This window comes from Cavia porcellus, unplaced genomic scaffold (genome assembly GCF_034190915.1).
Source record: "Cavia porcellus strain 051 isolate PalLab524CR breed Dunkin Hartley unplaced genomic scaffold, mCavPor4.1 scaffold_2, whole genome shotgun sequence".
Lineage (NCBI taxonomy): Eukaryota > Metazoa > Chordata > Mammalia > Rodentia > Caviidae > Cavia > Cavia porcellus.
The window spans coordinates 46,472,886-46,495,351 of record NW_026947485.1 but is presented as its reverse complement, the minus strand read 5'-3'; the positions used below and the strand labels follow the sequence as shown (position 1 = coordinate 46,495,351).

Below are 22,466 nucleotides of genomic sequence, written 5' to 3'. Positions count from 1 at the left end.
ATCAGAGAGCCTCAGAGTACTTGAGCAGCAAGACGATAATCCTCTGTCCCTTCCTGCAGTGCTCCTGACTTCATGGTGCTGAGGACAATCTGAATTTCTTGTCTGAGGACAATAAGGCCAATCAAATTTTCAATAATTTCACAATAGGGAGAAACATTTAGGTATAGTGGAGGATAATATGAGTGGAGGAGAATATGAGACTTTTTTCCCATCTGAATGTCCAAGGGCATGAGAGAGGGAAGTAAAGAGAGAAGAAACGGTCGGAGATTGCTGGCCAGTTGATTATAGCACAGTAGGGCTGGCTTGATGTCAGGGGGTTGTCAGTACAAAGGGAAAGGCTCAGAAGGGAGAGATTCACCAATATCTGTAGTCCTTCAGCCAGCCATCCTTTCAGGACAACCAAGGTGAGGCATCTGTATCTCAAACCTCGTTCAACTACTTTATACTGCCTCATCAGACTTTTGATTTGGGCAGAGGGGATTAAGATATAAGCTAAGATTGTGTACTGATCAGCTTTCCTATCAGTGGAACAGGTTACTTGATGTCCACAACATAAAGAAAAAAAAAAGATTTGTCTGGCTTGTGGCTTCAGTGCATGATTGGCTGGTTCCAAGCAGAAATATCATGGCGGAAAGGCTTGGTAAAGGAATGCTACTCACTGCAGCCAAGAAGCCGAGCAGGTCAGAAAGAGCTCCAAAGAAGAAAGTGCTAGGAAGCAGATATATTCCCTAAATTCATGTCTCCATGAACCGCAAGACACACTCAAGAAATATGCTGTACTAATCTCCCAAGAATTTCTTAATCTAGTCAAGTTGACAATCATGATTAATTATGATTATCATAGGCTCAATTATGTTTAGGCTACAAAAAATTACAATATATTTTTCTTTCTTCTTGTGGTGACATGCGGAGACTCAGCAAATCAAAAGCCTAAAAGTCTATAAAATTTTTATTTAGTAGTAGCTGCTAAATGAGAAAAAAGATCCAAAAAGAGCTAGAAATTCTAAAGGGAAACTTTTTAAAATTAAAGGTGTATTCACTGTCATCAGGGAAATGCCAAAGGAAACCGTGTACAGCTATGTTTATTCAGACCTGCTAGTCAGCACACACCTATAAAGAACCACATCTCAGACTGTCCCTGTGGGTGACAATTGTCAGGTGCCCCACCAACTTGGATCTGAATGGATCTTCCCAAGTGAAGGGCAGAGCAGGTTTCAAGTCCTGAGCACCGTCTCCATTGCATCACTGGTCCTTTCATAGAGGATTGGTCAGGAGCTCGGATGAACGAACCCAGAGGAGAGCCACTTATCTCATTTCCCCTGGATACAATACTATTTAAAAGTGGAAAGAATTATAAACAGAAAGCTATGGCTTCATTAAACCCATAATGCAGGTCAAGTTTCCTGGCAGCCAGTTCTGCCCCAGGCTAGTGCTAGACATGTAGTCATTTACAGGCAGAAATAATAGAGGGTTATATAGTCCTTTCTGTGCAACATGTGTTGAAGCTTTATGCAGCTCTTAATGTTCCATTTCTACAGAACACTGTCAGATAAATATAACCAAGGAAAGGTCATTGACTGATCTTAATGATTCAAATGGGGGCTGCCGGCCACCTCCATTAAAATCTTGGTGTTCTTTTCTGGAACACAGTTTCTTTTCATGATTAGTTGGATAAAAAAGGCTGGCTACTCTGGTCAGGCAGGTTTACTTTGCTGAGGAAGATTTTAGATCAATTTTAACTTCGACGAGAACAACATGGTTTATTAATTGGCATAATAACTTTTTTATTTTTGAAGATTTTTTTCCTCAAATTTGTGTTCACAAGCATGAAAAGAAAATCCTTCCACGTTTTATGAGACCATTAAAACACTGCAATTTAGTCATTATAAATAGAAAAACCGAGTAATTTTTGCAGCTTGGGCATTAGTCCTACTTAACTGCCAGTGAAGCAATGCTTCCATTTATTGTAAGTTAATCGTGTTAACCTTCTTTCACTTTTTGCATTATGAGGGATTCAAATGGACAGTGGAATTATAAATTATTTTAAATAAGTAAAATTTATACCATTCATTTTGCTTACTTTTCCTGGAATTCTCTCAGAAGCACCCACCTATAGTAATTACTGGACTCAAGCTAACAGTTTACTTATTCAAAAAGCTCTGAAGGCGTAAGATGCTATACAAATCTCTTCAGTTTAAATATATTTTAAGTGCGCTAAAAGGCTCTTTAAGACACGGATTGGAAGGAAGTAGCCACTTTGTTGGTTACAATAAACTGGCTGATAGGATCTGGCTTTGTACCAAACAGACCTCGAAGGCCATAGGAAGGAAGTGTGTGGACAGGGAGCTTCTTGGCACAGCTGTTGCTCAGGATCTTTGGATTCAGGCAAATCTTACAATCCGTTCCCTGTTTGTGAGTCCCACAATAGTCACCTGCCTTCTTCTATCTTAGATTCTAAACTATGCCAAGACCAGCAGAGCTTCAACTGCCCAGACAAGTAGGTGAGCACCCTTGCTCACAAAAAGAAAGACAAAACTGAGTGCACAGAAGGCGTGGGGTTTCTTTGGGATACTAATCAAAGCAAAATAAGGACACTTTACCAGATCATTAAGAACCTTTGACCTCTATTTCTCCAGAGGATAAGCATTTTAAATACATCAAAATGGGCACTGTGAATATTAATATCAAAAAGAGTTATATGGCATTCATGTTTCATAAGAATATCTTTTATAATGACAAACTTCACTGATCTAAGTAAAATACAATTTTCCTTGCTAAAATTTGTAATTTTTAAAGAACATATATAAGGTGTAAAACAACCATGGTGATCTTTTATTAATGGTTGTTTTGATATTTTATTTTTTCCCAAATAAATTGCAAATATGTATAACAGGTCATAACTGTCATTCCGACTCTTGCTGACATCATGGTTTAATATATATAGCAAATTGGTTGGTATGATTTGCTTTCATAAATATTGCTACAGTGATTCTTAGTGTGCAGCCTAAAAATGACTATATTACTGATGCACAGAAAAACTACTAATGCTATATATGAACAAAGAAATGGATGTATTAATAGAATACAAGATTATATGTGACTTACTAAGAAAGAAAAACTTCAGCTGATTCAAGAATCATTCTTGGGAATGATTTCCTAGTTGTTCAAAATAGATGTCTGTCACTACAAATTTTTTATTTTGTTTATAATTTTTTAAAAAGCAGTAAATGAATGACAATTATTCCCATATAGCTTTGTGATATTTTATGATGTTGTGGTCTTTGCTGCTACATATAAGGTCTTCACTCATGACTCATCATACGACAAACAATCTCACGTGATCTCTTAATTTAGTATTTCTTACATGTTCCTCTTCAGAACACCTGGGCAAGATTATGTAGCTTTCCTGGTTATAGGTTCCTTGATAATTGAAGGTACTTCTCAAAAAATGAATATCTTATTGGGAAATTAAAACTTCAACAGCTGGCCTAGCTTCAGTATTAAAAATGGCAACCATTCAATATTTTCTTTTAGATCAGTTCTATCAAAGTATAAAAATTCATTTAGATAACACTTTGCAACAAACAGTAAAATTAGGCAAAACTGTTTAAATTTTTTGTACTAAAATTTAATTTAGTTGATCTACACTATTCTTTTTTGACTTAACACTAACTTTCCTAAAGCATGTAGTTCGTGAAACATATGGCTTTTCTTTGAATTCTTATATCATATTTTTATTTCAGTGAACTTTTTTAAGAGTAGCTTAAATAAGAATTTTAAAACTTTATGAAATACCATAGAAGGTGATTAAAAATAATAGTCAAACTATTGAACAATTCGTCTTCATAGATTGTTTTTTAGTCAGGAGAGGTCTAATTAAAAGTAGGACAGGTCTAATTAAAGGTACAGCTGGGCAAGGTAAGGGTGTCTGTGCGAATCATATTGTCTAACATTTTGTCCTGTTTGACTGAGAAGTCAGCCAACATAGTGGAGTCTTAAGACACCTTTGAAACAAAGCACTGAGGAACAACAAAGTTGTCTGGTACAGGCACAGTAACAACTGCCAAGACCCAGAACAAAACCAGGTCTTTGACTTTACAGCATGTTAGCTCTGGTCAGCTAGAAGAACAAGGCCAAGCATATCAGATTGGTGACAGCGGCATGCCAGAAGAGTCAGTTGAGTGCTGCAGAGAAGTGACATTTTCTGGAGATCAGCTTGGATTGCGGTGTGCTTGAGGATTGTTGGGAAACAAGGACAGAAGGCAGGGCTGCTGAGCATGTGGCAGAAGAGTGAAGCCCAGTGACTTTAGCTGGAAGGAAAGAACAACTTGGGCAAACTCACAGCATCTGTCCTTTGAGAATAAAACAGGGGCGACTTAGAGATATGTGATCTAAAGGATGGCCTCACCAGACTTGGCTTTGAATGAAAGAGCCGCTTCCTCCCACACACTAAATTGTGACAACCGTTATACAGCAATGATCAAATCGCAGCAACAGCATTCAAGTTCAGCAAGTAGCGAGCTAATTTAAAACCTATGGAGAATTTAAGAAAAGTTAAAATTACAATCTTATATCTTAGAATTATTCTAGGACACGTTCTTTTATAATTGGGATCATTTCTTCCATTAAAACCAGCTACCTTTAAATTTGCATTACTTCCAGGGACTATTGTCTCATGGGAAGATGTCAGTACTTCACTGGGCATGCTTGGTGATAACTGACACTATCAAGGCTTGAACTGATATGGCTGGGCTGGGTTCTGAACCAAATGCTTTAAACTGACACCATATGCTTCACAAAGCCTCTAAACACAACTAGACAAAACCCATTTCCAATTTGTTCCAGATTGTCTTGTGTATTTTATGGCTAAGGACTGAATCACAAGCTAATTGTCATAGGCAGGAAGAAAAATAGAGCAACTTATAAATCAGAGCTCAGCTTGTCTCAGATGCAAAGAATTTCCAGTCCGTTGCAGGCACTGGTGGAGGAGAGGATCAGCTGCTGCGGGAACCCCTTACTTTTGCTCCATTATTTCTTCAGCTTAAAGACCTAGACAGCCTCCACCTGTCTGATAAACTCCAATATTCTTCAAGTTTAAGCTGAAGTATCTCTTTCATACCAACAGAATGGATCGTGTTCCTTTGGGCCAACATTGTGTCTGGAACAATCTTCATTATAGCACTCAGTGCTTTCTACAGCAATTGTGTGTTTACATATCATGAACTCATGAGGGAAAGGGTTGTGGTTGGCTCATGTAGACGTTAAACAAATTGTTAAAGGAATTGATTGAAAAATGCAAAAAAAATGAGTAAATGTCATAAACTATAAACTTCTTTGGAGAAATGAAAACACATGACAAAGGAACACTGATGATTTTGAAAATCATGTTAAAACAAATATTTTTTCTTGATGATAGGCAATAGTATACAAATATTTGCCTATCGTCCTCCATGAAAATTAGTCTTAAATCTTCAGTTTATAAGTAATTTTCTAATGTGTTGTTATTCCAAAGGAAAATACATGAGTGACCCAGTATGAGTTAGAAAGGTGCTTCAAGCAGGGATATAGATCTGGCCTGAATTATTCATTCTATTGTTTGGTCTCACTTTCAACCAACTGTAAGCATTTTAAATGCAGCTGGTTGTGTTTAGAGATGCCATCTGTAGCCATGAAAAGAGTCTTTCCTAATGAAGATTTAATTGGTCTGTAAAAGTTCCACAAACACAACCTTTGTACAGTGTGTTTTTGCTTTATTTTGTTTTGTGTGTCAGCCTATGAAGCATGGAATTGAAATCAGATAAGTCTTTAGCTCAAACCGTAATTGTTCCACTTATTAAACCATGTGACTAAAGAAGAGTATCCTCCAAATTCTCTAAACCTCTGTTTCCTCATCTGGTGAGGGAGAGTTGCAATATACACCTCAGACAGTTGTAGAGATTCAGTGTAGCAGTGTATATCAAGTAACTACCCTGGTGCTTGACCATAACCCACATTCTCTGAGGTTTCTCTTTTTTCTTCCTGACTTCTCAGGATATTGGTATCTTCTACAAAGTGAGTTTGTAAGACACATTTGTGCTTTAGCTCCTCTCAAGCCTGTGGACTGTCCTTCCACAACCGCCACAGTTTTGAAGAGTAAATGGTTACTGATCACCACATATAATATATTCATGAATGCCAAAAGAATGTAACTGCACAGAGCCATTTCTCTGTTGTATGAAACTTCAACAAAAATGTGCTTGCAAACTCTAATAAATTCTTACAGCGAACACATGTGTTCCTTCAAGAAAAATTTGTAAAGGATAACTATCAAATCTCTAAGCTATCCAACTTTTAAAAATAAATTTTAGAGATATAGAAAATTTTTAAGTACACTCCACCAAGTTTCCCCTAATGTTAACATCTTAGAGGACCATTGTAGATTTATTAATATTGAGAAATTAATATTGGCATTAATATATTTACTTAACCAAACCCCTGATTTGAATTTTAATACTTTTTCCAGGTATTCTTTTGCAGGTTCAGGATTCAGTTGAGGGTTCCATATTAGTTTTAGTTAACATGTCTCTCAGACTACTCCGCAGTTCTCTCTTGTCTTTCATGACTTTGACATTTCAAAGAGTGAAAAGTTAATTTGTAGAATGCATTTTAATTTGAAATTATGTTATGGTTTTTAATTAAGTGATGTAGCATAGTTGTAGCAATGTGTGCAAGAATGCTGCAGAAGTGGTTTTGTTTTTCTTGCTAACTAAATGAGACTACTATCTCCTGTGTTTCTCCATTGTAAAGCTGCATTTTTCTGTACAATTGATTAAAATAAAACTTTAGAGGGATTACTGTTACTAGTGTATTTTTAAAGGCACGAAATAGAAGGATTAATTAAGAACCACCATGTAATTCCAAGTTGAGATACATTCTGAAAAATTACTGCCTTTCACTCTTCAAAATGTCAATATCATGAAAAACAAGAGACTAAACAGGGCTTCCCGACTTTTCGGAGATAGATAAAGGAATCATGAAGTGGATGAGGTAGAAGAAAGGGAAGTGAAAGAATCAAAATGATGAAGATGTGTTTTTATCAATGTCCCAGTTCCCCAAAATGAACATAATCATTATGTATTGCAAACTAATTTCAAAAAGACATGAAGAAAGGACTGTTTTGAAATAAACACAAATATTTCATGAGTATCTAATTTTTACATTGCTAGAATATATTTAATATAATGAATATTAACCTTTGATCTCACAAAGTCATAGTGGTTTGGATACTCAGTTTTGAAAGCATAGTTTCCTTCTGGTTCAGAATTTATTTACTTTTAACATACCTTGAGTCTTACTGATTAATGTACATCATGATGATCAATTACCTTGAAAATTATGTAGTGCTAAAAAATTACTATTAAAGCTTCACTAAGAGGTGGAATTTATAATGTTAAGATATGTAATGAGGTCATTCTTTTGCAGTGTAATGCATTCCATGTACCACTTGGCTGCACATGTTTAACTGAAATAAATGGCAGAATGTAAGCCTTTACCCCGGGCTTAGCGTATAAATTGTCCAAGTCCTTGTTCCTGCTCCTCTATATCTAATTTTCAACCATGCCCAGATGCCATATATTTATGGTTATGACAAGTGAGCTTATCTAGTGAGACCATACTACAAATAAGGCTGGTATCCCAGCTCCATCCTCCAGGCTCTGTTTCACTATCTGTTGCCTTTGGTGTTTCTGTCCATTCATTAATGTAACAAACATATAATAACACCTCCTTTACGTCAAGCCATATCCTAAATCGCTAGAGAGGTAGATTAAATAAAATGTTACTAAGGATCTAACAATTACTTTATCAAAACTTGAAGAATAAACTCAGTCGATGAGTGACATAATTTTATTTTTATAAAATTTTAGAAAACAGAATCAAAATATTTCAATGTTAATAAAAATAGACTCCAAGATCCAGGGATATCACAGATTTTATCTTGGAATATGTAAAATATGTGGATCGCATAGTAGTTGTGAATTAGGGTTGTGTACTTTTAACAAAGATAAACTTTGGTTTTGATTTTGCAAGTAGCTAGAACAAAGTTTTCAAAAAATATATTAATTGCAATTTTGTTGTCTTCATGTCATTATTTTCCTGACATGACTTATAAAGTCAGTCTTACTTGACTAAAAGCATTAATATGGGAGAATGCTAACTGGCACCAATCCTGTAATGAAATTTAACACAAAATTAAACTTCAAGGATTATTGAGAAATATATTCTAGCAATGTAAAAATTAGATACTCATGAAATATTTGTGTTTATTTCAAATAGTGGCAATAATAAAAGTAACACAATACTAATAAAATACAGAAGTTTGTGTGGGCAGTACTGGTCTAAGGGTTTTCAATATATTATCTTATTTAATTCTCACAAAAACTCTGTAAGGCACTTGTTCCAAAGGGGAATCAAGACCCAAAAAAGCTAGTAACTACCCTGAGACTACACAGCTAGCAAGTGTCATGACTTGGTTCAAACAGGGTCATCTAGCTTCAGAATTTTAATTCTTAAGATCTTACTCACTGGGGCTTGATAAACAGGTCATAGGATAATCTGGTATAGCAAAGAGTTGTGAATTACTATACAGTGACTTAAATAAAACAGAAGTTTATCATTTCCTCTCACAAAATGGTATAGAAACGGGTGATAGAAGGCTGGCTAAGCAGGTCTGCCATGTTCTCTGTGTGTCTTCCGTCTCTCTCTGCTCCAATGCACCTGCATTCCTGGGTGCTGCATCCCAGCACCAGGAAAGGATAGGAGGGGGATAAGGGTCAGGTGACCTCCTTTTAAAGATGTCACAGGAAGTTTCACTATTCCACACATTCTGCTATTACCTGGTCACAGAATTATACATAAGTGTAAAGAAGGTAAAGAAAATGTCCTGTTGTCATGGGTCCAGCTAAACTTCTGTCTATTATTAAAGAAGTGAGAGAAGGGCAATTGAGAGACCTTAGCAGACTGCTAAAACCTGACCTTGGGTTTTAGGCACCCCACTACCGGGGGGGCCCTTCATCTCTATAATAGAACCCTACCCTTTCTGAAGGAGAACACCTTGTCCCAAAACTAGGCTTCTTGAAGATGTACTGGTCCCAGAAGTTTTTCTTCATGGCCCAGTGACATACAAGCAAAAGGCCAAGTTATATGCCATATTTTCTCCACACTCAACATGGAGAATAATCACAAAGGAAACTCTCATGAAGAGAAGAGAAAAAAGGCAAAAATACAGTGATCGGTTGTCCACAGCAATTATGAAATTAAGTGGCAAGGTTTACAAAGATTCCTTGGTCAGTCCAGACATTAACATTGATTGGACTAACTCTTTCGAATACTTCCTTTTGTGGGAATGTTTTTCCTTATTATCCAGAATTGACTGAGAATGTGCTCTGAGTACAGGGTGTAAGGTTTTGCATCCTATGTCTAACAGGGCCAGATTGGGACCCTGGTTTATTTTAGGCATCAAGTAATCAAAGATTTCTTGCAAGCCAGGTTTGTGATCTCAGTAGATATGCAGTTCCCTAAAAAGCTTAGTTCTATTCTCTGTGTCTCTCGTCAATTCCATGTGATTATGCTAACCTATGTTAACGAGTTCTGTTTTAGTTTAACCCAAGATATACTTATGGAAGATGCTTCATTTCAAAATTTCCCAGCATCTCCTATTACCTTTTCCCATAGGTATCTGTTAACCATTTAATCATACCAGCTATTAAATGGACTCTGGTATATGCTTTAGTCTAACAGAGAGTCTGTTTTGATTTTTAAGTTTTAGATATATTCATGAAATGCTGAAGAAAGCCAAAATGGTAAGTTCAAATACACTCTCTCACAGACTTGACAGGACAAGATGGCCAGCTGGTGTTCTTAACAGTTAACATGATGATAACAGTTAATTCCCAAATAGTTTTCTTGTTGTGCTATCCTCACTCTTCATTAGGCATCTCAGGATCTCACAGCATCTGAAAGCATTTACAGAACAAAGTATTCCACCACTGTCCCTTGAGGCGGAGTTAAACTTGTTTGTAGATGTTCAAGTTCCCAGTCAAGTTCCCTCCACATTTGTAGGTAATTTAATGTGTATGTGTGTGTGTGAGTATGGGGAGATGTGTGTAGGGTTAGGTACCTTTGTGTAGCAGTTGCCAACACAAAGTGCCCTCGTGGTTCCCAAAGCTAGAGTAACTTCATGTTTTATTAACTTTTCAATTCTACTACTGCCACTCAGAAGATTCCTTACTGAAGTTACATCTTTAAGGATCACAGTCTCAATGTTTTATTAATGAGCTATTTATGAGTGAGGATGTATAAGCCAAAATACTTACAATAACAAGCATTTTATTTTGAGTACTCAATACTTGCTTACTACGTAACACATGGCAAAGATTTGTTATATTTTTGTCACTATTACTGGCAATATACAGCAGTTGTCAACTGAGAGTTGTCTTTAGAAATATCTCCATGGCCTATGGCCTATTTCCAATCCCTGCTATTTCTGCTGCAGCCTACAAAATACTCGTTTTGCTCCACTGGAATTTGAAATAAATTTTGCTTGATGTTGTTGTGTTGTTGTTATTATTTTGTCATTTTCCAAACTGACCCAGATATTTCAAAGTATGAGAGAACGGACCCAGCTCCAACTTCACACTTCTTTGGTCACAAATCAAAAAGAACTGAGCGTTTTCATGTAGCTCAACATATAAATACATTCTTCCTTTTCATTTGCATTTACATCTACCCCTCTGGATTCCATCTGGAACTAAAAACCAGAGTCCTGAGAGACCACAATAAAGGCTGCTTTCCTTGGAGTTTCTAACTCACTGGAAGTGGGAAGCATTAGTCATTTCACATGCTCCATCTCCCCACATTTTCCAGTCCACTTTCTACAAAGCCCAGACACTCTCGTATATTTCTAAAGTGAGACTAAAGAATGCCTTTCAGAGTGAACATCAGCACGCAGGACCGTACTGACCCCATCCTAGTCGATCTGAAGGCCATGTGGGATAAAAAAAAGAAAAGAAAACTTTGTATTAGTTCAGAGGTATGGAATGCATGAGAAGTATTCCCAATATTGATGGCATATTAATGCATTTTAATTGAAAATAATAAATTCATCTGCTTATAATTTGTTTCAGTTTTCCTCCTTTTGGAGTTCTTTGTGAGCTAAATTAAAGTTTATCATACATTGCACTGTCGCTCTTCAGCTGATATTGTGCATGGAGGAAACACACCTTGTGGTGTCTCATTGTATGATGACTCATTACTATTTGGATTCGAATGCTTTGTAAGTTAGACTATAAATGCCAAATGTAAACAAGTGAAGCCAAATACTCTAGCCTGCTATGCAATCTCAAATTTGATTATTTCTTCAAATATTAAATTATAGAATTTATTTGTAATTTCTCACCAAAGCGAGGTATCATCAAGCATTGAAGCTTATCAGTTTTAAAAAGCAATGCTTTTGGGTCCCTCTTCCTCACAAAGTAGAATAAATTCACTGGTTATATATTTTCTTTAACATTCTAAGTAAAACAATTATGTTGAGCAACCTTGTTCACTAAAAATATTTTATTCAAAAAATTTAAATAAATGTCAAACAATTTACAACGTGTAAATACAAATAAGATAGTTTTGTATTGTGCTTTTTAAAAGGACACCTACTTAATAACCTTTTGTTTTGTTTTGTAAAGACAGGGCTTGGGGGCTTACCTGATAAGAATTTTAAAGCAGAAAATTTAACTTGTTGTCACAGTTCTGAACTTTGTGTCACTAGAATGAGCCCAGCATGAAAACCATGAATCCAGATGCATTCAACTGCTTTCTACCAGCTTCCTAGCTTAGGCTCTGAACTCAAGCGCTCCTCTCACTCAGCTCAGAGTGCTCAGATGTTCACCCTACTGCTCACTTGCTGCCAGCTTCCTCCTTGTTCTTTTAAGTTCACAAAGCTCTGATCAGGGGCCCTGAGTGACTGCAGGCTGCCAGCACTGTGCAGGAGCCAAACCTGCTGACTCCTCAATGCTGAGAACTCTGGGCTTCCGGCTGCAGAACAGTATATTTCTCCTGTTCTAGGCCATTCAATTTGGGGAACTTTTGCTCAAGTAGCACTTGAAATGTAGTACGCCTTCAAAGGAACCAAGAGTTCTTTTCTGACTTTCTGTTCATTTGCTTTCTATTTCAATATTATTTTATTTAATTTGTAGGCTTAAAATACAAACATTATTTATACTAATGGAAAAATATTGAAATATATAAAGTAAAAAGACCATTTTTGCCTTCCCATAGCTGAGTTTTGGGGAGATTCTGGGGGTCAAACTCACAACTTCACACTTGCCAGGCAGGCATTTATGTTGCTGAGCTAAACCTCCAGGCCTGGCTTCCTATTCTTAATTTACTAAGAGTAAGTGATCCTCTTTTTGGCGTTTCCTATGTATCAATCCAGAATTTATACACACATAGCCAAGCATATGTAACATCTAACTCTTTATCTTACTTAAATAAGATTGTGGCTCACACCATATTTTGCAATTTGTTGTATTGTTTATTATAATATATCTTGTGTACTTCTTCATATCTTTCCTCTGCATCCTTCATTTCTAAGAATAACAAAATATCTCATTATAAAGATATACTATATGTTATAGATCCTCTTTGCTCCTGATGCACACTTGAACTGTATCAGGCCTTTTGTTACTATAAAAAATGCTCTGACAGATTTCCTCGTACATATATCTTTGCGAACTTTATTAAGTATATCTGTAAAATAAATTTTGACAGTGTAATTACTGGCTTGAAGATATGGGCGAGTCCTTTGAGATGTATTTTCAGTGTTCTCCACATAAAACATAAATCTCTGTAAAATTTTATACGTGTTTTCATCTTTAAAAACATTCAGTTTTAGGATTAATGTGGAATGAAAAGATGACTGCAGACAGATTTTGCTGTAATTATTTCATGCTAACATATACTTTAGCTAATTATTCTATAAATATTCGTTGAACGTGTACTACTGTGAATCATACAATAGCTACTCAGCATTTTATGGCTGACTGACTATAATACCAGGAAAGCAGTTGTTAAATTTGGGGACAATGGAAAAACAAAAATAATGCATTCTTTTGGAAAAAGATATAGGTCTGCACAAGGAACTCATTGGAAATTTCTCAAAAAGAAAACAGGAAAACCACAAACATAAATTTCTAGAGCTAAATAGATTATATAGGGACTATTATGTTTATTTTGCAGAAACTCAAAAATGTTTCCACCAAATTATACTTGAGGTCATTCCAGTGACCTAAATATGTATGTTCTAACGGTTCCTGTGCTAGTTCTCTAGATCATTTTAAACTATGTCTTTTGCCCTTCTCTTACTTTTTCCCGTGCTTAGGATCAAACCCCAGAGCACCCTACCACTGAGCCATGTGTCTACCCCTTTTTATTTTTTATTTTGAAATGATCTTGCTGAGTTGTGCAGGTTAGCTTCAGACTTAGTATCCTCCTGCCTCGGCCTCCTGAGATCTGGAATTACAGAAGTGCACTACCATAGCCAACCCATGTTTTTTCTATGTTCTTATTCTTTTTTCTCTGTCCCAATTGTCTTTGCACTGGAGCAAGACTCCATCCCTGTATCCATTTCTTTCTTTTCCTTCCATTGATTCCACATACTGACAACATCTTCAGTTAGGAAACATATTTCAATTGTTTATTATAAGTCCAGAGTTGCACCTAAACACCAGATGGAAAGATAATGACAAATTTTCTGATCTGGGTGTACATCGGGGATTGGTTTATGCCAGACCTCGTCTCAGTATGGCCATGTCTGCAGGGACATTAAAGCAATGTAAGTCAACATCAAGGAACCAGAACTCAACTGGGCTTGGGGCAAAGGTGGGGTAAAGGAGACGGGAAGTATTGAACCTTTCCAGAAAGCCTAACATCAGATGGCAGTAACAATGACTTGCCTGCCTCTGGGAAGCTCTACAATGTTGGCAGGTGAAATAGCAGAGATCTGAAGGGACAGCTTGTAGTGTAAGTCTTGCCCCTTGGTAAGACAGCATTTTCCTATTTCTAAAATGAAGTGAGGAGTTGCTGTGAGAAATAAAGGAAGATAACATGTAAATTGCTTAATGTGATGCATAGTATGTGGTAAATGCTAAACAAAAGAGATATTTTAATTATGATTATCTTTTTATTCTTGTTTTATGCTTGAAAATCTTGACAAGTCTCTACTAGGTTTCTGTTAGATTACAAAGTGTGTTAAAACTCCAACTAGCAACTAATGTCATTTAGTTTTTACAAAGGATATTTTCATAATATACTTACAGCACAAGATGTACTTAATTCAAATTTGTCAAATAATTATGATTTGCTAATAGTTCCTCTTTCATTCTTAAGTATGGTATTTTAAAGGAGTAAAAATTAATAATCATATGTAAACAAAAACTACATATGTTAAATATATAAATGGCCATGTTTAAACATCTCCTAAAGTTAACACTATAGTTATAAGGCATTTTGTTAGAATAAACTTCTTGAGTTTGTCACATACTACATTGTATTATTCTCTTACTCATCACATGCATACAATATATAGTCCAAGGGAGACACAGAATGAAGCTATAGACTGATTTTCATAGGAAAACTATGAGGCAGATAACCTGTGTGTATGAAGTCACAGAAACATTAGAGACAGTAACGCAAGACAAATTAGCAGGCATTTAGTTCATTCAGCGTGTGAAATGAAAGTTCACAAGACAGAGGGAAGATTTGCCAAAAAGAAAGGCAGCAGCTAAATTTTATTCCGAATGCAGAGTCATTTCTTGAATTATTTTGTGCAGCAAAAGATGTTAGTAAGATTTGCATTTTCAAAAGATGACATTTGTGATAATGGAGAAAATGTACATGTGGGTGCAGAAGAAATCCATTAAGAGGTCAAAGCAGTGCCATGGTAAAGGAACACAACTAGATCAAAGTGAAATCCAGGTAGAAATCAAGAGAAGCAAGTTTCTATGAAAATCCCGTGACTGGATGCTGGGGAAACAGAGAATGGAGATTGCAGTAACTGAGATGTCTGGCTTGGAAACTGCATCTGTTGATTTCTCCAGGACTGAGACTGTGAGTAGAGAAGGGGTTTGGGAAGGACACTTGTAAAGTCAAGTTAGGGTATTTTGTGAGTAACAGCAAATGAAATAAGTAACAAAACAAACAAGGGATACTTTCTCTTAACAAAAGTCCAGGAACAGATGGAGGGGCTCAGAACTGAAGTCATCCCAATGCTTTTGTCCTTGCTCTCATAACAGAAGGTAATTGTTGTAGCTAACAGATCTCTGTGCTAAGAAGCAAGAGAGAAGAAAAGAGAAAAAGGAAAGAACAGCATCAGCACTGGAAAAGCACGGGGCTCCCAGGCACTTTCAGTTTCTTTTTTTTGTTGTTGTTTCTTTCTTTAGACAGGGACTCACTATGCGCTTCAGGTTGACCTTGAGCCCACATTGTAACCCAGGATGCTCTTGAACTCACAGTGATCCTCCAGCCTCAGCCTCCCAAGTACTGGGACTAGAGGTGTGCATCACCACACGTGGCTAACTTCTAGTTTCTAGTTCTGTCTCACTGGCCAGAACTGCATCAAAGACCATTTTTGACTCTAAGATATATAATAATATGTAACCTATAAAATAACACATATATAACATGAGAGGTCTGTTATTGACATTCACTTAAGGAGAAGGAAACAAGGAAAATGGAAATCGGAATGAATTTTGACCCGAACTATGGTATCTGTCCGAGTCATACTGTGTTGAGAATCTATACTGAGTCATCGAGCGAGGTGTCCAGGAGGCAGTGAATATGAGTCTGTGACTCATGAGAATGGTCTAGACAGTGGCACACTGATCAGGAGTCTTTCACATGCAAGCTGTGGTTCTGCAGTGTAGGTCAATGATTTCACCCAGAACTCCAAGGAAGAGCTTCATGGGAACAGCTCCAGAGCAGCACATGCCCAGAGGATCAGGCATAGGCAGAGAAATCTTCACAGGAGCTTGGTGCTTGCTCACAGCATGTGTTAACCAAAGCAAGGAGGTGAGCATTTGCAGAAGACAATGGAGTGGAAAATACAAGTGAAAGAAGAAAATTTCACAGACGGAGGGAAGCTTACTTGGCTACAACGTAAGAAATAGAAAAGATATATCTTTTTACAGGTTATTAGTAGTTGGAAAAAAAATTAAGTAAATTACTGCCTAATCGGCTGTATACTGTATTCTTCATGAACAAAGAAAAAAATGTTATACAATGAGACCAATGAAGATACTGCAGTTGGGGTTTGGGAATGTGAGACCAGTACTCAGGGGTTAAAAAGCCTTTGTGGAGAACAGGAGAAATTCCAATTAGAAGAAGAGAAGAAAAAAAAAATCAGACAGTGCCAGAAACTAGCAAGACATTTTTATGGCAACTATACTAAATTAACATTTGTGTGACTTTTGCTGATGTCACCAGCAGGTATGTGGAACCTTACAGTGAAGACAAATTGTAGTTACAAAGTTGGAGTGTTTAACAAAACAGAAAAGGAGGGAGTGTATTGTTTAGGGATGTTAGTGGGGAGCATGGACAATAAATTGAGGTAGGGGTCATAGGAATGGAAATCCTGCATGACTGAAGGCCAGGTAAGAATAATGTGAGAGAAAAAATGTGTTTTATTTAGAGAAAAGATATTAGATTCAAAGTGGAGCTGCTCTGATCTGATTGAAAAGTTCTGGAGTTTGTCCAAAGATCTTTTTGAGTAAAATGGAATAATAGATCCATATGGACATTTAATGGCAGACTGTAAAATAGAGAAAATGCTAATGACCAAGATGCCATCTGGGTAAATGTGAAAGCATAATTAAAATGTTGGTGGAAGATAGCCTTAAGGGAGGATCCAGGTAAACTGAGTCACAGCAAAAGCTGGTACACATAAATCTGAAAAAGGCAGCCAGGTGATTGAAGATACACCACGTGAGTGTGTAAAGGAGGCCAAGAAGCTTGGCGGGGAGCCTTCCCAGGGGACAGCTGCTGAGCAAACTGTCTTTTCCTCAGGGGAGGGAATAATGTGGGAAACCTTTAAGGGTTATGGAAAGGTTTGTTTCCCATGGTAAGGATCAGCAGAGGACCAATGAAATCATGAGAAGATGTGTCTAAGGGGAGGGATGTGACACATGCAGGTTAGAGGAGAGGAGAGTTGGATGGTAGCTTTGCATTTTGGTCCAGGCATGAGGATACCAGGATGTATGGTGGGGTGGAGCCTTCTGGGGACCAGATTTCACACAGCCTCAGCCTGAATGAGTTTCTGGGGCTCCACGTGCTTTGCAAGCCTTTGCTGGTCTTGCTGACAGTTCATTGGGGAAAAAATATCAGGAAGTCCCAAAGAAGCCTAGGGCTACACAGGGCAGTGGGAAGGGACCTCCCTAGGAGGCTTATGTCTTGTGGGGAGAGGAAAGCCCTGCTCTGGAAGGAAGCCTTTCTGGGGGATGGTGTCCATGTCCCATCTTCCTATTATGAGAAGTCATTACTGACTTCCTAAAGCTGCCGGAGCTCAAGGGAAGGAGAGGAAATGCATTCCTTTGGGAGCAGCTTGGTGCCACAGTGAGTGAATGCACATTTCTAAACTTAAGCAGGCATTTAAAATTATTTTAAGAGGACAGGGAAGATTGTTTTCATCTGAAAAGAATGACCCAATGTGGCCAATAAAGAGAGGTAAGCCTTTTATAAGATACATACCAACCTAAAAACTCCAATTTGATATTGCTGTAAAAATACAGCGATGACATTTAAAAATGAGAAATACTACATATTGCTTTATGGCCAAATAGTTTAGTGAGGAAAAAATGGGCTTTCAAGATGAACTGATAACAAGAAACAATAGTCAAGTATTTATGGGTGAGGTAAGGGCACAGGCAAGAGCACCTTAATGCCTCCCATTTGTCACTACAGGGCTTCATAAAAGTTTAAGTAAATTTTAAAAATTATTTCCTAAACATGCATACACTGTACAAGTTTGAGCAAGACAATCCCTGGTCATTGCCTCACTGTGTGCTGTAGAGCCTGTGACAAGCACCTCAGGAATCTGCTGCTCGTGTACAAAGTCTGCAGCACAACTCTGAGCGTGGAGATTTCTGGAATTCTGCCACTTCAACTCATTCTGCTAAAAACCACCTTTCCTGTGTACGCAGATGCGGAGGCCCCAGAAGATGACTCTTAAGATCAAAAGAACTGCCTTTCATGCCTGTGAATGTACCCAAACCCAACAAATAGAAAAGTGATGAGAAAGTTCTAATCCCAACAAAGAAAGCAAGAGAGATGTTAGTGAGTTTTTGCTTCCAACGTTTTTTTAAAACTAAACTACTGGGGTTAGTCACTTTTAAGATGTAAAGAAGATATTGAAAAAATTTTATATGTTTGTGGTTTGATTGACTACTAGATGTTTGACTGCATTTTATGTTTCTATAGTGGCTTGATCAAATAAGGAGTTTATATTGTTTTCATAACCAACTATAGAAGAAGGCAGCCCAGAGCTGCCACTGCAGATCCACAGTATCATCTTTGTCTTGTCTGCTCACCATTGCCTCATGGTCACAGGAAAGCTGCTCAGCCCTCAGAGTCACATTTGTATCCTAAGCCGAAGGAGAAGCAGGGTGATAAAGAAAAAAATGGAACCAGAGAAATAAAAAGTTTGCAGGAATCCAAAACTGGTGTTCATTTAGCTACCATTCCTTTAGTTTTATTGTTTTGTTTTGTTTTCTTTTATTTCTGGAACTGTTTCTTGTAACCACTTATAACTATAAGGCAGACTGAGAGATAAATTAAGTGCTGGGTACATTGATATTTCCAACAACAAATGGGTCTTTATGTTGGAAGGAAGGAAGGAATGAAGAAAGGAAGGAAGGAAGGAAAAAGAGGCAAGAAAAAACAGAAGGAAAGAAGCAAAGATAGGAGGAAGAAGAGTGGATGTTACACAGGCACCTAGTGCAGACAACAGCAGTGCTGAGGTCACTTAATGCAACCTGCCTCCTCTTCTCTCTGCGACCCTCATTTTTGCATTGAGAAAACCAGATCAAATCAGTTCACGGCATGGCTGGATTTGAAGCTCACGAGTGCACCTCCCAGCACGATGGTGTTCTTCCCACTATTTTTATTCCACAGAATGAGCAAAAAGATATCCAGCTGTGTTGATACTACCTTTTCTCCCCCCGACTCCCTCAGTTCGGCCTGCCTTGCATCCATGGAGGTTATTCAACACAGAAAATCTTATTCTTTTTAGATTTTGCTATCATGTGTCATGTTACTTACTAAACAACGAATGTCTACTATTTTAATGCAGGACTGCGGGTTGTTGATTCACCCTGAGGAAACTTGTGGGCTGCAGCCTATTTCTCCTGACTATCTTGAAGCCATTTCACAGCCTGAACTTAAGAATTGTCCATCTGGGGACACAAAAGGTGACTATCACATTACGTACCATTTCTCTTCTTAAAAATCCTTTATTGTAGATAAGTATACGTTTATTTAAAAACTAGTCTTATAAAAATTCAAGGATATTACTTTTCTCTTTAATATGAACTGCAGCATACGGAGTGTATGTAAATGCAGTGTTTTGATACTTGAGATACTTTTGTTAATCAAGTCATCTTCCCCTTTCTGTTTGCTTGGTTAGTGCATCTCCATCTGCAGACATTGGCTTGATACTACCCTTACCAGAGAGTTTTCCTAACCCCTAGCTTGTTTCTCTATATATCGGGTGATACTCTCCACTTTCCTCTTATAAAAGTTACCTTAATCATTGAAATAGTTAAACATGTAATTAATCATTTAACGCCACTCTTCCCAGGATGTCAGCTCCTTGAGGGGAGGGAGACTGACTTGACCACGTTACCCAGACTTACCTGTCACCTAAATTCATACATTGTAGGTAGAAAACAAATTTCTGTGATAAACCAAAGAACTATAAAGGATAAAACCTAGGCTTTAAAGAATTTCTTTCCACTTAAAAAATTCTTGGGGATGATTACTAATGTTCCCTATATATTGAATATTCACAGACATCAAATGCAAACTACAGTGTCAAAGCCTGCCTCGCTCTTGAATGGACCTGAACTGAGACACTTCATTGGCACGGCTCTCTGTGCCCTTGGTTTCCTTCCCCCGGTCTTTATTTCCTAAAGATAGTGGGTTTAAGCCAAAGCTGAACCAAAAATATAAATTGTTCACAAGAACAGGGAGCATCTTCTCCAAGCTTCCGGGTTACAACCTGATCCCCCGACCCTGGGTCTTGCTATATCTCAAAAGTCGAAACACTCAGGAGCTATTGTACCCTTGCCATGAACTTCACACTGTTGCTTTCAGGGGAAATGTGTTTCCCAAATGGGCAGGGCAAATTGCAATTTGGCACGCACAGTTAACAAACGCAGGCTTGCCTCTGTTTCTGAACATGTGTTCTAAATAATAAATTGCAGTCAGTGTGCAGGGAGGGATTGACCCGTTATGGTGTGTCAGGTGCTGTGATTTGTGACTCTTTGCTAAATGAGACACATACTCTTAACGTACAAAGGAGCCACCGATGTGTCCAGTTAAACATCTTTTGTTCACATGACAATTTATGACAATCATAAAACAATTCTATTCCTCCTACTACACCGAGTCAAAAGTCCTTCAGCAATAAGTTCAAGATACATCACTGGGATTCCTCAAGAGTGACAGCTTGTTCTGCTCTTTAAATGTGTGGCCACTGTGTCAGGCTGTGTTATGTGGTGCTTTTGCATCTGGATTTTCCAGGAGTTGATGCTCTAGCAAAACATCCTTTATTTCCTTATTGTATGAGCTTGATTCAGCAGTCAGTGCTTTAGAGAAGACCTTAAAATTGATTGCCACATCAAGTCCCTGGTTCTGAGCCTGAAAATTCAAGACCTTCTTGCTGTAACCCCTTCCTTTCCTGTTCACCTCCTCTTGGTCTCTTTGCCTCACTTGGTGCTGACCATGCTGCTTTGGGATTCCAGGTTCCAGTCCACACTCTTCTCCTGCCTGCTGGTCTCCATCTTATCTTTGCCTAACTTCTGATGCTGTCTTCTTCTCCAGGAAGCCTTTCTTCACCAGATTTCTAGTCATGCCTCTCCTCTGTGTTCCCAGTGAAAGCCTGGTTCAAGTCTATAAAAGTCCTTACCACATTCTTACAGAATATGCATGAGTTACCCTTGAGGTGTATTTTGAATGGCAGCCTATTGTAAGGAAAAACAATGAATAAAACTACATTACATCATAAATTGAAAAAACTCTCTCTCTCTCTCTCTCTCTCTCTCTCTCTCTCTTTCTCCTCTCTGACAGTGGTCTCCAAAATGAAATGATGCAGATCATTAAGGGGAGAGATCAATCCATAGGAATGAGGCTAATAAAGTTGAAAATATATGTGCACTTACTCTTTTCTAATTATTTTTATTTTCATGTTTTGGAACAAACATATAGATAGAGGAGTATCCAGCCATATACTGCAGTGTGCATGTATTCATATGCCAAGATAATATGTACTTATTAATGGATTCCCTAGTTTATATGTTTCTCCAGTGCATGAATTATCTTTATCTGTCAGTATCTAATATGCATCTAAAAAATGGTTGCTAAACTAAAGTGAAGATTGAAAAAGTTCTTCCTTCCACAGAAGACTGTGAGCAGCCAGGTCACAATCACCAGGGTGACAGCTCTCCCCTGGAACTGCTAACACTCAGAGACTCAAAGTTCCTTTGGGTGAGATCAGAACAGCCTTGTGGGGGTGTATTGTTTACTGCCCCAGATGATTTCCTTAAGAGCAGGATTTCCTCCTGCTGAAAGGACAGGATTCATGATAGAGGGCACTGGAAGGAAGTTTATTTAGGAGCTCTAGCTTACACAGCCACACACATTCTGGTTCAAAACCTTATTTTAACAAAATATTACATTTATTTGACAAAACTGGATCCAATTTTCATATTGCAAGATAATAATGTTAAAATGCTTTTTAAAAGAATGTTACCTGAATATTTTTAATAACTATATTTTTTATTCTTAAGATGATGGTCCATCTTTTAGGAAATAATTTAACTAAGACATAATCTAAGAATTAAATTTGGTGCTTTAGAGACAGTAATTCTTTTTATTTGGAAAAAGAAATGTATACAGTGATTGCTAAATGACAGTTGACTCTAAGGAAAATAGCTCAGACTGTGTTTTATGGTATGAACAAAAGATTTCTTTATATCTTATTTTTAGCAAGGAAATATGACAATTCAACATTTCTATTATTGAAAATATAGATATTTTTCTTATTTAAAAAAAGCCACTATACGTCATAATAATATAGACTTAGAAACTACTGCTAACATATACACTTTTATATCTCTCAATGACTCTAATCTGAGTAATCGAGTTGAGCTTTTATCCTCTATTGC

At 37.4% G+C, this 22,466-nt stretch overlaps 1 protein-coding gene across 1 annotated transcript in view; it reads left to right on the top strand.

The window, feature by feature from the left end:
* Cped1 (cadherin like and PC-esterase domain containing 1) overlaps window positions 1–22,466 on the top strand; it is a 266,447-nt gene that overhangs the window by 204,897 nt on the left and 39,084 nt on the right. The window contains exon 17 of the mRNA XM_063241609.1: window positions 19,373–19,490. Within this exon, the coding sequence (XP_063097679.1) occupies window positions 19,373–19,490 (118 nt within the window). The remainder of the gene's footprint in view (window positions 1–19,372; window positions 19,491–22,466) is intronic.